This window comes from Misgurnus anguillicaudatus, chromosome 2, assembly GCF_027580225.2.
Source record: "Misgurnus anguillicaudatus chromosome 2, ASM2758022v2, whole genome shotgun sequence".
Lineage (NCBI taxonomy): Eukaryota > Metazoa > Chordata > Actinopteri > Cypriniformes > Cobitidae > Misgurnus > Misgurnus anguillicaudatus.
Window position 1 is genome coordinate 14,800,924 of NC_073338.2, and position 14,855 is coordinate 14,815,778.

At 37.1% G+C, this 14,855-nt stretch overlaps 2 protein-coding genes across 3 annotated transcripts in view; one reads left to right on the forward strand and one right to left on the reverse strand.

Annotated features, from left to right (window-relative positions):
- The window catches only part of LOC129441851 (telomerase protein component 1), a 70,081-nt gene extending 62,723 nt beyond the window's left edge, over nucleotides 1–7,358 (reverse strand). The window contains 9 exon segments of the mRNA XM_073873296.1: nucleotides 1,666–1,787; nucleotides 1,880–1,951; nucleotides 2,121–2,258; nucleotides 2,413–2,560; nucleotides 4,094–4,110; nucleotides 4,192–4,341; nucleotides 5,793–5,966; nucleotides 6,101–6,652; nucleotides 7,241–7,358. Coding sequence (XP_073729397.1) covers nucleotides 1,666–1,787; nucleotides 1,880–1,951; nucleotides 2,121–2,258; nucleotides 2,413–2,560; nucleotides 4,094–4,110; nucleotides 4,192–4,341; nucleotides 5,793–5,966; nucleotides 6,101–6,631 — 1,352 coding nt within the window. The 5' untranslated portion in view covers nucleotides 6,632–6,652; nucleotides 7,241–7,358.
- Nucleotides 7,359–8,866: 1,508 nt separating this feature from the next.
- Nucleotides 8,867–13,099, forward strand: LOC129441860 (mannose-binding protein A). Of its 2 annotated transcripts, none has more exons than XM_055201592.2 (6): nucleotides 8,867–9,021; nucleotides 11,547–11,661; nucleotides 11,757–11,810; nucleotides 12,098–12,160; nucleotides 12,262–12,342; nucleotides 12,612–13,099. In XM_055201592.2, exons 1-6 carry the CDS (start codon nucleotides 9,019–9,021, stop codon nucleotides 13,082–13,084), a joined length of 789 nt encoding a protein of 262 aa, XP_055057567.2. In that variant the 5' UTR covers nucleotides 8,867–9,018; the 3' UTR covers nucleotides 13,085–13,099. The 2 variants fall into 2 exon arrangements, with proteins under 2 accessions (XP_055057567.2, XP_055057568.2); XM_055201593.2 differs by having other exon boundaries at nucleotides 11,757–11,798; nucleotides 12,095–12,160.
- Nucleotides 13,100–14,855: the final 1,756 nt, after the last annotated feature.

Genomic DNA, 14,855 nt, shown 5'->3' on the forward strand with positions numbered 1-14,855 from the left:
ACAAACTTGACATTAGGAAGTTTCAGCAGTCTGCCTTCATTCAGAAACAGCTCAAATAACACGACAGCAGTGTATAAAACCTTTAAGGGACATTATAACGATAATTATAACGATAAATATATTAGTGACCACATCATAATGATAACTTCATACTAATTCGCTCAACGAGCGCGGCATTACCTAATATTGAATATTTCTTGTAATAAAAACTTTTTTGCAATTGTTTACATGTCACTGAATATGCGGTTCTTGTTGCATTTACACAGCGGGAAACCAGCAGATGTCCTCAACTTGCTGCGTTTCGTGTAACTAAACAATGAATGTAGTAGTGTGTAATAATATCTTACCTTTTGGCGTAGTCAGTGTGGTAGAAAAAGCATTAAGTAGTGAATTACACAGCAACTGCATCAGCACTGTATACCTGAGGTAATTTTGTGTTATAGACCTCAGCAATGAATGAGCTTTACTGCGTTTAAGTGCGCGTGCACTTCAAGTTCAAATAGATTTGATTGGCTGTTAATGGTTCATCGTTCATCATGTGCCAAAATCGCTATCGTTATAGTTGTTGTGTGAGCTCTGCTATTATCTTTATTATGAAACGATTTTTAAAACTATATTTTTATATTGTTTTAATGTGAACACCCTTTACAGGCACTGTCATATTTATATCTTCATCACGGCACCGGATAATGAAATACATACATAACAACGTGTTTGTCATTTAACGTAAGTAAATTAAAACAGAGGACCATATATGTGAGTTCATCATTCGTGCTCTGCATAGGACTATGTGTGAATAATCCGAAAATAAAAACTGAATGTAAACCGGAGTGAAGAGGTTAGCTCCAGTCATGTAAACATCTTACTGCGATTAAGTCCTTACTCGCATTATTGGAAATAATCGCATTATTGGTGTGCATGTAAACGAGCTCACTGTAACTACAAAGAGTCAAGTTTTAAATAGGAAAAATATTGAAACTCTTTGGTTATTTTTTAGCGCAATGCTAATGGTCTAATAAGTTTCAATGGATTGTGCTAAGCTATGCTAAAAGTGCTAGCGCCAGACCCGGAGATTGCTGAATGGATTCCATAACTCTAGGGGAGTTGGAAAATGGGCATATTTTCAAAAAAAGTGGAATGTCCCCAAACAGAATGCCCCCCAAAAGAATAATAATTTTCTAAATAGATGCGACTTATAGTCAAGTGCGACTTATATATGTATTTTCCTCTTCATGATGCATTTTTTGACTGATGCGACTTATACTCCGGAGCGACTTATAGTCCGGAAAATACGGTAACTAATATGGGTTTAGGTCGGTCGTTTTCAGATGTATTAGTATGTACTTCTGTCATGTGGATGTATAACATCAAATCCACTCTGATGCACACACATCAGATTTACAGCCAGGCTAAGCACAACGTATGCACAGAACATTACCCTGCAAATACAGTAACTGCAATTTTATATTTCAATCAGAGATGGCGATAGAGAGGCCAGAGTTACAGACTGCAGCTTCAAACTAAAATCTAATTCTTTTTTTATTAACAGTAAAAAACAGTAAAAGATTAAGTTCTTAAAATATCAATAACATGCCAAACAAAAACTATTTTTGCATCAATAGAAATCTGATTAAAACCCAAGTCAGGTAAATTTAAAGGACTCACTTCTTTCCCAGTATGGCCATGATAAATTCTGCAGGTTCTTTGATGTGAAGTCGCCTGATCATCTTCTTGAGACTGTAAACGCTCTGTTTTTTATCCACCGCCACACGGTTATCGCTCTTTAACTGTATTATAATATACATAACAAAAAAATGATTTGATGTGCACTTTAATGGCCATTTTCCAGACATTTTAAACCAAGCATTGCAATGCTCACATATTTTTGAAGAATTGATGAATCGACTTTGACAAGATCACCCCACTGTTTCCACTGTTCAGGCGTTGGTTGCTGAGAGATGAAGGGTAGAATATGAAAGCATACAGAGAGTAAATTAGGAAAATTTAGGAAAGAATTAAAGAGTATACACTGACTCATTTTTATGTCTAATTAAACTGGACTAAGAAATTTGGACTACTAAGGTTTCAACCCACCATATTATTAAATGTTATCATCTTACCTTTCCTTTCTTTATCTTTTTGTTATGTTTGCAGCGATGCTTTCGCGTATTGTATTTGGCCAGCTGATATTCACTGAACTGCTTAAATTTATCTGCTAGAGCTTTCTTTAGGCAGGTGGGCAAACATTTACTAAAACACTGTACATGAAAAACACAAATCATAACAAACTTTGTAAACATGATACAAATGAAAATGGCAATAATTAATCATAATGTATATCACAGTACCTAATAGCATTACTGTACTATGGTACTCCTAGAACACCTTTTATTTAAATATATTTCAACTCACAATGCTGTAGATTCGTATCACTTCCAGCCAATCCGATGGCAGTTGCACGGCAGCGCAAAAATATCTTCTCAGGTGTGGCTTTGAAGCAGGCAAATGAGCAGCCAGTGCAAGCAGGTAGTTTGCTGTAATACGAATGTTCAGTTCTTGCCTAGTATAGACAGTGGCGGAGCCAGAGGGGTGTCCAGGGTGGCACTGGACACCCTTGACATGTCACTGGCCACCCCGTGTGCCACCCCAAATTTAATGCGCTACTTTCACTTAATCGCTATGTTTATTTTCGACGTGCGGCAGCACAGCACATTGTTAAAAACAAACACTATGAATATTAATTCCCTGCAGTGCAAACTCTTTATTTTTCAATCACTGCGCAAAGAGACTTGGATTACTCTGCTTATTTTGGACATGCAGATATGATTTATACATCATTTAAAACGTTAAAGTGTCATTTTTTGTGTGTCTATAAAAACTGAATGTTGTGCTTTTCACAAAATTAAGAAAATATACATTATGCGCGTTCTGTTATCTCTCCATCAGTGACGTCTTTTCAAAAACGCGTCAGAAAAATTACTGTAACGAATACTTCTCATATCATCAGAAGATAAATGTTATGTCTATAATGCTTGGAATCTCTTTAAAATGATGTAAGTGAAGTCGTACACTATGATTTCACCGTATATGCTGGAAGTGTGGTAATTTTCTTGTGGACTGAATAAAGTCTAAGATTGCCAATTCTTTTTACATCAAATCCCAGCACCATGTTTTCATTCTTGACGTGATCTTTATAGGCTACTGTATGATTGTTAATTAGACTGGATTGCCACATTGAACTTGAAAGCGCGACGCGCATATCCGATAGAGCGCGTGCACAGCCAGAGCTTAAACGACTTCATGTTCGCGTCTTTTTTGCTTAAACGGACAAATGCTCATATGTCAAAATAGCTGTCTTGGTGATATTCATACTAAACATTTGGTAACTGTACGTCTTAAACGAATAAACATTTTATTGCATTCGGTCTTATCCTAACGTGTTAAAATATGTCATTAAAGTTAATTAAATATCAAAAGAAAACTTTTGCATCTTCTGTATCTTCCTAAATAAAGATTAATCCAATTTGTGTTGACCACTGCTATTTGAAGTAAGTTTAAGGTTTATCATGGAGTTTAGATTTCCTAAACTTTGGTTTCATTAAAGGGATACTTCACAAAATGAAAATTCTGTCATAATTTTTACATCCTTATGTTGTTCTAAACCTGTACAAATTTTTTTTTCTGATGAACACAAAAGAAGATATTTTGATGGTATGCACACAGCTGTTAACCATTGACTTCCATAGTAGGAATAAAAACAACATGATGGAATTCAATGGATTGTGTGCTTACCATCATTTATCAAAATATCTTCTTTTGTGTTTATTAAAATAAAATACAGGTTTAGAACAACATAAAGGTGAGAACATAATGACAGAATTTTAATTTTTGGGTTAATCCCTTTAACAGACAGTAAATCAGATGTAAGAAATACAGTAGAAAGATTTAAAATTCACCCTTATTATGTTTACATATAATGCGATCAAAAGATTCATTTATGATTACACGTCATTTTCTTTTATGGACTATGGACCCCTAAAGTACCTTTGGCCACCCCCTGGCCACCCCATTAAAAATATTCTAGTTCCGCCACTGAGTATAGACAGCAACCTAAACCAATGGAAATATGCAATAACATCAGACAATACAACACGCACATAAACACACACTCACGCATGCAAAAATACAAACCTTGAGAAGAAACTGAGGGTCACTGGAGGAAATCTCAGCAGCTAAGGTCTTCATCATAATCCATACGCTATTCTCACTATCCCAGTCTTCCTGGCCTGGTGTACAGTTCTTATTTACCAAAGAGCAGCACACCATATTCAGCAGGTTGTACTGTGAGACAAACACAAAATAAGTGTGAAAAGAACAGAACGAAAAATGAAAATTCTGTCATCATTACCCAACCTCAACTTGTTCTGCTGGACACAAATAAAGATATTTTGAAAAATGTTTGTAACCAAACAGATCTGGGGCACCATTGACCTCCAAAGTAGGACAAACAAATATTATGGAAGTCAATGGTGCCCCAGATCTGTTTGGAAAATAAATGATGACAGAACACTTTAAAGAACAGCATACATAACCATGTCCTTTGAATCCTCGATTAAGCGCCCCCTAAGAGTGCACTCAAGTTTATGGAAGCCCATTTCCACCACATATATAAATAAATATAGATAAAGCATAATTATGAGATGAAAAGTCAAAATTATGACTTTTAACTCTTTCCCCGCCAGTGTTTTTTAAAAAGTTGCCAGCCAGTCAACATTTTTTTATGCTTTTCACAAAAGATAAAAAGAAAATGCCTTCTTTAAATATATAACATAAAATATATCAAATGAAAGAACAGACCCTCTAAAAATGGCCCTCTAAAAGTGTCAAACTAAATAAAATGTCATCCTATCTTTACTTGTTTTCTTTTTATCACTTCTCAAATATGGGTAGTTTTTTCTAAAAACCACATTTAAAAATATCAAAATGCTGAGATAATTGCATTTTTGTAAAGGACACTTGTTAGAGATCAGATTCAGAGCAATAATCAAAACATATACAGAGTTTTGACCTTAGCAGATGCTTCTGTGTTTTAAGTTAGGTAAGAGCACCACCTTGTGGGCTTTTAAAGTCATAATTATGAGATAAAAAATCAAAATTATGACTTTTAAGGTTTTTTTATCTCATAATTATGATTTACCAGAGGATGATTTTTTTCTTATGTGGCAGAAATGGGCTTCCATACAAATCATAACCACACCAAACCGTGCCTAAGCCCTTGTGATTGTCCGCCCTCTCTGTATTTTGAATGATCCGAGCTTTTGTCACTAGGATACGATTGTTTTGAAGAAAACAGGAAGTAAAGTGCTCTCTTAACACTGGAACCCATCGTAATGTTAAGTCATTTTTATTTTTAGTCATTTGGGGCCAGATGACACATAGCCCTCTTACATGACATCATATTGCTTAGTTGATCTGTTGTGTGCGCAGCTCAGACATACACGTAACCCTGCTGCACGCATCAGAAGTTTTTATGAAGGCAGATGAAGGTGAATGGTTGCGCAATTGACATGTCTCTGTCGTGATTTGCGATCACACTGCACGTCCCGCTCCTGAGCCCAAGTGAAATGCGCCCGAGCCCACCTCTGCAAGCGAGACAGGGCACGATTAATCAAATCGCACCTGGGCACAGTACGGAGCGATCACACTAGTCAAACCAACCAGGCTTTCGGGGTCAAAACTTGGATAATGTGAGTGCACCATTAGGGCTGCACTGTGGCCTCTTCTTCGCTTACCTTCTTCTTCTTCTTCAGTTCCTCAAGTTCATCATCTTTTCTTTGTTCAAGCACCCCAAACTCCTCCTGAGGAGCTACTATGAGCTCCTCATCCTCCTCTAAATCCAGATCCACAGCAAGCATATCAGAGGATGCCTCCTGGTCCATCTCCTCCCAGCTTTCAGGTCTGGCATCCTTTTAACATATAAAGATATAATATAATATTAAACACATTTATCTTGCTTGCAACTTTGTATGACAAGCAAATTTGTTGTATATGTTCATTCTTGTCTACTTTTGTGACTTTACAAACAGCAACAAAACTCTACCTGGCTGGTCTCCTCACTATATCCCAGAAGGCTTTTAGGTGTACACACTGAGGCTTGTTTCACTTCTCTCTTGTCATATGAGGCCTTTACTTTCTCATCTGAGGTGGGCAGAGAGAGACCCAGCAGAGATGTAGCAGCACCAGCGGTGGACATTTGGGAGCAAGTGAGTGAAGAATTCATGACAGAAGTGGAGACGAGAGAGGAAGACGGCGGATGGTGTAGTGTTTCCTTCATCAGGAGCGTGTTTGTGGTGTTCAGTAAAGACGATGAAAGTGACACTGAGCTCTTGGTCGTAGATGACAGAAGACAGGAGGGAGTCATTGTAGAGGAAAGGCTTGTGGGCTGAAGGGCCGGACATGGTGAAGATGTGGAGGTCTGACCGGTCCAGGATGGAGATGTAAACTGACGTTGAGACAAAGCTGATGCCTGAGTCAGAATGCGGTTTTCCAGGCTCGGCCTGATATAGTTTGGATGTAATCCAGCATCTGTTTTTACATTCAGATCAGACTGAAGGAGAGTCAGCGCCCTCATGTCTGCATGTGTGTGCCCAAACTGTAAAAAATACAATACCCAAACATCGTTTAATATTGTGGCTTATGCAAACCACCAATATAATGCAGACACACCTTGAAAAACAAACAATCAGTGAGGGCAAAGGTCTCCTGTTAGCTGATAAAAGAAACACATTGATCGGTATGAAGACATACACACAGCATCGACCTTAATTCAGTTCAGTTTAAGTAAACGATTTTGTCATCAAAGATAACCTTTATCTCTATTGTTATAAACACTATATTTCTATCAAACGTACAGTGTGTGGTCATTAATAAGTGTACACACAACAGACATACAAACCCTTTCAAAAGTTTAATGGTTTTATGATAGTAAAAGTGTAGTGAGCATGTTTTGGTGAAATAATTAACATGATTTATAGTAATATTCTACAAATACCATGATTAAACTATTGTCACTGTTGTAAAACCAGAGCTTATTTTAGTATGGCAACACAAACATATCCATGTTAGGCAGTGCTGGATGACTTACAATATTATTAAAATGCAAGTCGCAGAGAGTAACAGTTAGCATTGTAGCAAATAAGTGTAATTTATATAATCTACCGGAAAAATAGTGGCAACTTACCTTAATAAAATTTTAACCGGGTTTCAATGTATAACTCAATATCAGATCAGTTCTATGAAGCCAACCATTGATTGTATTGTCAAAGGGGAACAACTTCCTTACCTGTCATCGGAGCCTGTCATGTGTTTACTCCAGTCCTTACCGTAATTAACTGAATAGATGCGCTAGAAATCACGCAGCGCTGCGCGACCGATCGGTGTATGACGTCAGAGTACCGCGAGAGCGAATCGTGAGCAGTTAATAGACGTTACAAAAACTTTTATTTTCCAAATGTTTTACCATAGAAAATGTAAATTCCTTTCATGACATATTTTAAGACAGCCTCCTTTTTAAGTATTGCTACAGCCACCTTAGCAGAAACCTTACCAATTAAATCACTTAAATAAATAAAGTACTGTTTGTGATAAAATATCAACCGTTGTAATTTTAGGATGAGAAATAAGAGAGAGCGATAATGTTATAACTCTAAATGTCTTTTTTAACTGATGCATATTATTGCACACTGAACACACTGCACTTTCTGAAAACTACATTTTACTGTAAACTACTGGTAGCTAAAATTGTAAACTATAATTTTTCCTAAAGTATTTTTTAAGAGTAATTTCACACATTCTTTCATTTGCTCTCATTTTAGTTGCCTGTCAATTCTGCTTGATCTATGAGGGATTGTAAAATTTGGCCATTGCTGCTCTGTCAGGTCTCCTCTCATCTCTTCCCTCATTTTTGTGCCTCTGTTCTTGCTAGGTGGTCCTGGTTGCTCATTTGGTTTCCCTCGTTTTCCATGAGTCAGTTATAGGTAGGGTATCACATTTTGAATGCTAACGGTAGCCGACTTGGACTAGCAATGAAATCACGATCCCACCCTCCATTCAAATCGCCATCCAGTGTCACGCCTCTTTCAAAACACATGAACACGCACAGATCAGATGGTCACATCTCATGTCTCATTCACCAGTGAGAAAACTTTGCAGTACAAAGTGAACAACATTACCAAAATAACCAACATAAACAACTGGTTTACATCAGAATTAGTTAAAGCACACTTTAGGTTGTGTAGACGTAGTAACTACATCGTTACGCGAATCCGTACACAAACACAAATTTCATCAGCAACATCATCAAAGTAGAATATCTGAATTCATCTCAATATAAACATATCGCGTACCTACCTTACCAAAATAAACAGTGCAACGACCCTTTCAGACTCTTTGCCTCCTGCAGCTGTTTGCATCTCGTGGTAAAGCAGTAAAGTTAACGATGTTCATTTGGGTTTTTGCTCTTGCTGATCTAGGCAGTTTTTGCTGTTGTTGTTATAAAAGATGTCTTTCGTTTTGTGGCTCCTGTACAGGTTGTCAATTCAGTAGAAAAGTCAGGAGATGAGCGCACTTGAATGCGCCGATGACGTATGGTGTCTGCGTGAACAGGCTGCGCGGTGGCATTCAAATTACGCTTACGGATGAGGGACAAAAAAGGCAACGTCCGTTTGAACTGAAATCTATGATTGGTTGAAAATGTTTTGGTCCTCAGCCTTTCACAGATGACATAAATTTCTACAAATACATTTAAACAACTTAGGGATTGCTATCAGGATGTAAGGAGACTTTTAACCAGCATAACTAAAAATGTTTCTGGATCAAATGTGATACCTGCCTTTAATGTGGAGGCGTTATTGACAAGCCCCTCATATTTAAAGCAAGAAGAGCGTCCTCTGTCTGGATCAGTTGTGTGGTTTTAGTTTTGCTGATCTTACATTGACAGTCAACTACTCTTGCAGTAAAATGGTATGTAAACGCTTTTTTCAAAATACATGAGAATAATTGCTATCAAATTATCAACATGTTCTAACACATTACATGATGTTGTAAAAATGTAATACATAATGTTATTTTATGCACACACTGTAAAAAATTTCTGTAGAAATTACAGTATTAATGGGTATTACTGGCAACTAGCTGCCAGTAACTTACTGTAGATTTTACATTTATGTTATTTACTGGCAACATTTTGTTCAAAGTTAAATGAACATGAAACATTTTTTGACTTTATCTTCTACAGTAAGTTACTGGCAACCAGCTGCAAAATTACAGCAAATTTTTTAGAGTGCAATAACAACATCCACTTTAAATGATTACCGTCTAAAAGCTGTAAAATTGGTTTACTGTGTTGGATAAAATGTAAAGAAGCTTATCTGAGAAACTTTAAGATTACTGTGCATTTATTATTATAGTAAAGGTACTGTAGAGTTAATTGAGTTATGTGTCATGTGTGCGCACATAAATAATTTGTTGTGGTCTTTAAAGACTTTGAGGAGAAGCAAGAAAAAAAGCAAGAAATTGATTTAGATTTTTTTACATTTTAAATAACACACCACAACAACACTATATGTAATTCAAGCTGTTCAGGGTAATTCTGTATTACATTTTTCTAAATTGAGCAAGCTTTAAAATGTTGTTTATAAAAAGACATTACATAAGTTGCGTCTTGTGTCCAACTTTCAATAAGACATATTACAACATTCCCTGTTTACAAGTCACACATCTGGAGATTATTTCTTTCATATTCTCATGAGGAATAAAGCTGGCTTGTGTGGATTTCTATGTAAAAAAAACAAACAGTATTACTCACATAACGTTACAGACAAACCACATGAATTTTACGTTTCTCACTTGTAGACAACAAGAAATTCACATAAAAAAAAACATGTGGTTTTAGAACATTTTTGTGTGAATCCCATGAATATTCCCATTAAAAACCACATGGTATGAGATGTGAATAACATATCTTCACATGTTGCGCATGCATGATCTCATAGGTTTTTACATGGGATTCTCACAAAGTGATTCAAGATGTTTTTGCAGATGTGAATTTAATGTTTTTTTTTTTTTTGTAAGGCAATTCAACCTTTTTGAGGCTCCAATCCAGAGCCTTTTACATGAATTGCCTTAACTCAAGCTGGTTCATTATTGTTCATTCACAAACTTTAAACAATCTTAACCCTTTAACTGCTTGCACGACCAAATGGTTGAGCACATTTTGAGTCCCTATATTTTATTTTTTTGAGAGGAGTGCCTAATTTAACTCAAGCTGATTGAGCCATCCCTATTTGGTTGAGCCATGTTATCCAAAAAAAAAAAAATCCAATAGATGTCAGTGTGTCAATCAACAGCACTTGTCAGAACATATCTTGAAGAAATGAAATCATGAACTGCTCTTGTTGAAATTTTGCAAGGAAAGCATATTTTTTTCACATATTGCACTGTAAGAGCCCTAACTTTACAAAATTATATTACTTGGTACCATGAAAAAAACGTTTGTATGTTTTTAATTCTTCAGCGATCTTGCGTCCTTGTGTTCTCACTCTAGTCTACGTCATCATTAACAGTCGAAATTCAATTCCAATTCTCAAAAACACAAGTACAGAGGACGCATGAAAATACCCGGATGTGTTATTGATATCGAGGATGCATCGAGTGCAGACTTGTGTGCTGAAATCTGGAGAGGTCAGGTGACCAGCAGGAAGATCGCTCACATCTCAATTCCCGCAAGTGTGTTCAGTGTTTTCGCAACCTTCTGAGTTCGTTCTTCCAAGGTCGCCTGGCAAGACCAAGCTCCACGAGAACGCAAGTCCGTTCTTTGCGTTCTTGGAATTGAGAAACAGCCATTGTTTGAAAGATTGTTTCTAATGTTGGTTTACTCTAGACAGCATTGCTGGTTTACAAAGAAATGTTTATTTATCAAAAAAAGGGGGGAAAAATCCTGTTACACTACCACACTTGACACACTTGGATCATAATTTAACCTAATTTTAGGTTATGAATGCAGAATGAATGTAATATCTTTATTTTTGTTACTTTTAGTTATTTTTATTAAGAAAACATTTAATTTTCTGTGTTTAAATTGAAATATTTTAATATTTTAGCTTCAATAAATAAAGAAGATTTAATATACATAACAATTTTATTTTAATTATGTTTTTAAAAAAATATTATAATAGTTCATATTTTCTGATTTCATAGTACGTTTATGAATTATTTTAAATGACATATCAACCATTTGGTAGAGGCCGATATTTAAAAAATTATGGTATGTGTTGAAAAAAATCCATTGTGTGTGTTAACAAGCGACATAGGGAGATAAGAAATGCAAAAAAAAAAAAAAAATTCAAATGCCTTTTTCTTGGTGTGGTAGTTCATTAATTTCTGTGTTTTGTCACACAATTTAAAATAAAACAAATTATTTCAAAATCACTGAATAAGCTCAAATAAACAAGTGTGCTTGTGGTTAAAAAGGTTTTTCTCACTATCAGGTGTCTGTGTTAATGCCGTACATCAGTGTCCTTCTGCTGCTTCAGTCCGGCCCACAACTACTGTATGGAGATGAATCTCAAAACTGTGGACCTAAAGGAGAGAAGGGAGATCGAGGTGAATAAGTGAATAAATGCCTGATGAGATTGAGTCGGTTCGTAACAGAATGTGTAACACAGAGAGCTGGAGAATGATTTGTTTTTTGTACTCAGGAGCGCAGGGACTACCAGGTCTTCCAGGATCCAAAGGAGACAGAGGAGACACAGGTAAACTGGTATTAAATATAAGTTACTGTATATTAGGTTATTGTGTTGAATGAGATTCTTCAGTTCAGGCTAAATAAATGTTTGGGATTTGCATTTACCAATAATTGTACCTATAGGTGGTAAATCTAATGGTTTGATGCTGTTGTCAAGCAATTCATGACATCAAACAAACTTAAATTCACGTTTCTGGGGACAAACGTGTTTCACCTGACAGTGAATTATTTGATTATACCGATGAAGTATATGAATTTCAGCCAGTAAGAATAATTTAATAATTCTATTGTCAGGGCTTCTTTCTGCAAATGTGGACATGATTCCCACTGGACCTAAAGGAGATAAGGGGGATCCAGGTTAGTATGAGAGTGTATAAGCACAGGGATGTGGACAGTGATTGTTGTAATGAAGAGAGATGGAGAAGGTTTAGTTTTTTACTACTATCTTACTTCTATAGGCGTTACTGGCATTCCTGGTCCAGCTGGTAGGCCTGGCTTTCCTGGCATACCTGGATTTCCTGGCTTGAAGGGGGATCCAGGTTAGTATGAGAGTGTATAAGCAGGGATGTGAAAGGTGATTGTTGTGATGAAGAGAGATGGACAAGGTTTAGTTTTTTACTACTATCTTACTGTCATAGTCCCTGGCTTGAAAGGGCAACAAGGTATATTATAAATCATATTAAGTTATTATAATTCGATTCTATATTCATAACTTAAGTAAAAAAATTACCATTATAAAAATAAGCATGTTTCACTTGACCATCTCATAATGGACATTTATAAATTGATGTAATTTTTTTGTTTTCAGGGAGTCCTGGAGGTGACGTCACGTCCCTACAATCTCAGATTCATGATTTAACTGCTAAGTTTGCCATGATGGAGAAAGCTGCAAGTTTTGGTACATTCAGAAAAGTCGGGCAGAAATATTTTGTTTATGATGGGATTGTGAAAACATTTGATGAGGGGATTCAAGTCTGCAAGGAAGTTGGTGGAACAATTGCTTTAGCAAGAAATGCTGTTGAACATCAAGCTTTACATAAAGTAGTGGTAGCCAGTGGTTTAAATGAAAAGCCATTCATTGGAGTCACAGACAGAGATAAAGAGGGACAGTTTGTGGACATTGATGGTAAACTCTTGACTTTTACCAACTGGGCTTCTGATCAACCTGATAATTATCAGGAAACACAACACTGTGGTACGATCATAGTGGAGTCTGGACTTTGGGATGATGCCAGTTGTAATCAGCCACGTCCTATTATGTGTGAAATACAATACAAATAGTATATAAAGGGTGGTTTCCCAGAAAGGGCTTATCCTAGTCCCAGACTAAAATTGAGCTGCCTTAATTTAAAAACACCTTGTACTGGCACATCTTAACATATATCAGTGCTCTTGTTTCAGCTCTAGATGCACACCTGTAATGTTTTTTTTTGTATTAAAAGTATGTTTGTTAAAACAACTTAAATATCTTTATATAACTAAGGCCTAGTTCTGGATTAATTTTAAACCCTGTCCAGGAAACTGCCTCATAATCTGTTTGAACACAAATATGAATATTATTCTGTAACATTAATATTCTTTCAACAAAAGTAACAACAACACATAAGGAATAATTTAACAGAGTAAAAAGTCATTTTTATCAATAGTGTTTTAAACTCAGCAAAAAAAGAAACGTCCCTTTTTCAGGACTGTGTATTTCAACGATAATGTTGTAAAAATCCAAATAACTTTAAAGATCTTCTTTGTAAAGGGTTTAAACATTGTTTTCCATGCATGTGCAATTAACCATAATCATTTAATTAACATGCACCTGTGGAATGGTCGTTAAGACCTTAACAGCTTACAGAGAGTAGGCATTTAAGGTCACAATTCTAAAAACACAGGACACTAAAGAGACTTGTCTACCAACTGTGAAAAACAACCAAAGAAAGATGCCGAGGGTCCCTGCTCATCTGCGTGAATGTGCATTGGGCATGCTGGAGGGAGGCATGATACTGCTGATGTGGCTAAGGCAATAAATTGCCATGTCCACACTGTGAGACACCTAAGACAGCGCTACAGGGAGACAGGACGGACAGCTGATCATCCTTGCCGTGGAAGACCATGTGTAACAACACCTGCACAGGATCAGTACATCCGAATATCACACCTGCGTGACAGGTACAGGATGGCCCAACAATTGCCCGAGTCACACCAGGAACACACAATTTCTCCATCAGTGCTCAGACTGTCAGGAATAGGCTGAGAGAGGCTGGACTGAGGGCTTGTAGGCCTGTTGTAAGGCAGATCCTTACCAGACATCACCAGCAACAACGCCGCCTATGGGCACAAACCCACCTCCGCTGGACCAGACAGGAGTGGCAAAAAGTGCTCTTCACTGATCAGTCACGGTTTTGTCTCACCAGGGATGATGGACGGATTCGTGTTTATCATCAAAGGAATGAGCGTTACACCGAGGCCTGTACCCTGGAGCGGGATCGATTTGGAGGTGGGGGGTCCGTCAAGGTCTGGGGCGGTATATCACATCACCATCGGACTGAGCTTGTTGTCATTGCAGGCAATTTCAATGACTTGCGGTACAGGAAGACATCCTCTCCCTCATGTGGTACCCTTTATGCGTGCTCATCCGGACATGATCCTCCAGCTCGTTCTGTGCATGACAGCAATGTCAGTGTTCTGCCATGGCCAGCGAAGAGCCCGGATCTCAATCCCATTGAGCAGGTCTGGGACCTGTTGGATCGCAGGGCCATTCCCCCCAGAAATGTCCAGGAACTTGCAAGGGTCTTGGTGGAAGAGTGGGGTAACATCTCACAGCAGGAACTGACAAATCTGGTCCAGTCCATAAGGAGGAGATGCACTGCAGTACTTCAAGCCACACCAGATACTGACTGGCACTTTTGATTTTGAGCCTCCCTTCATTCAGGGACACATTATTCAATTTCTGTTAGTCACATGTCTGTGAAACATTTTTAGTTTATGTCTTATGGTGTTGACTCTTTTAGTGTTCATACAAATATTTATACACATTAAGTTTACTGAAAGTAAAAACAGT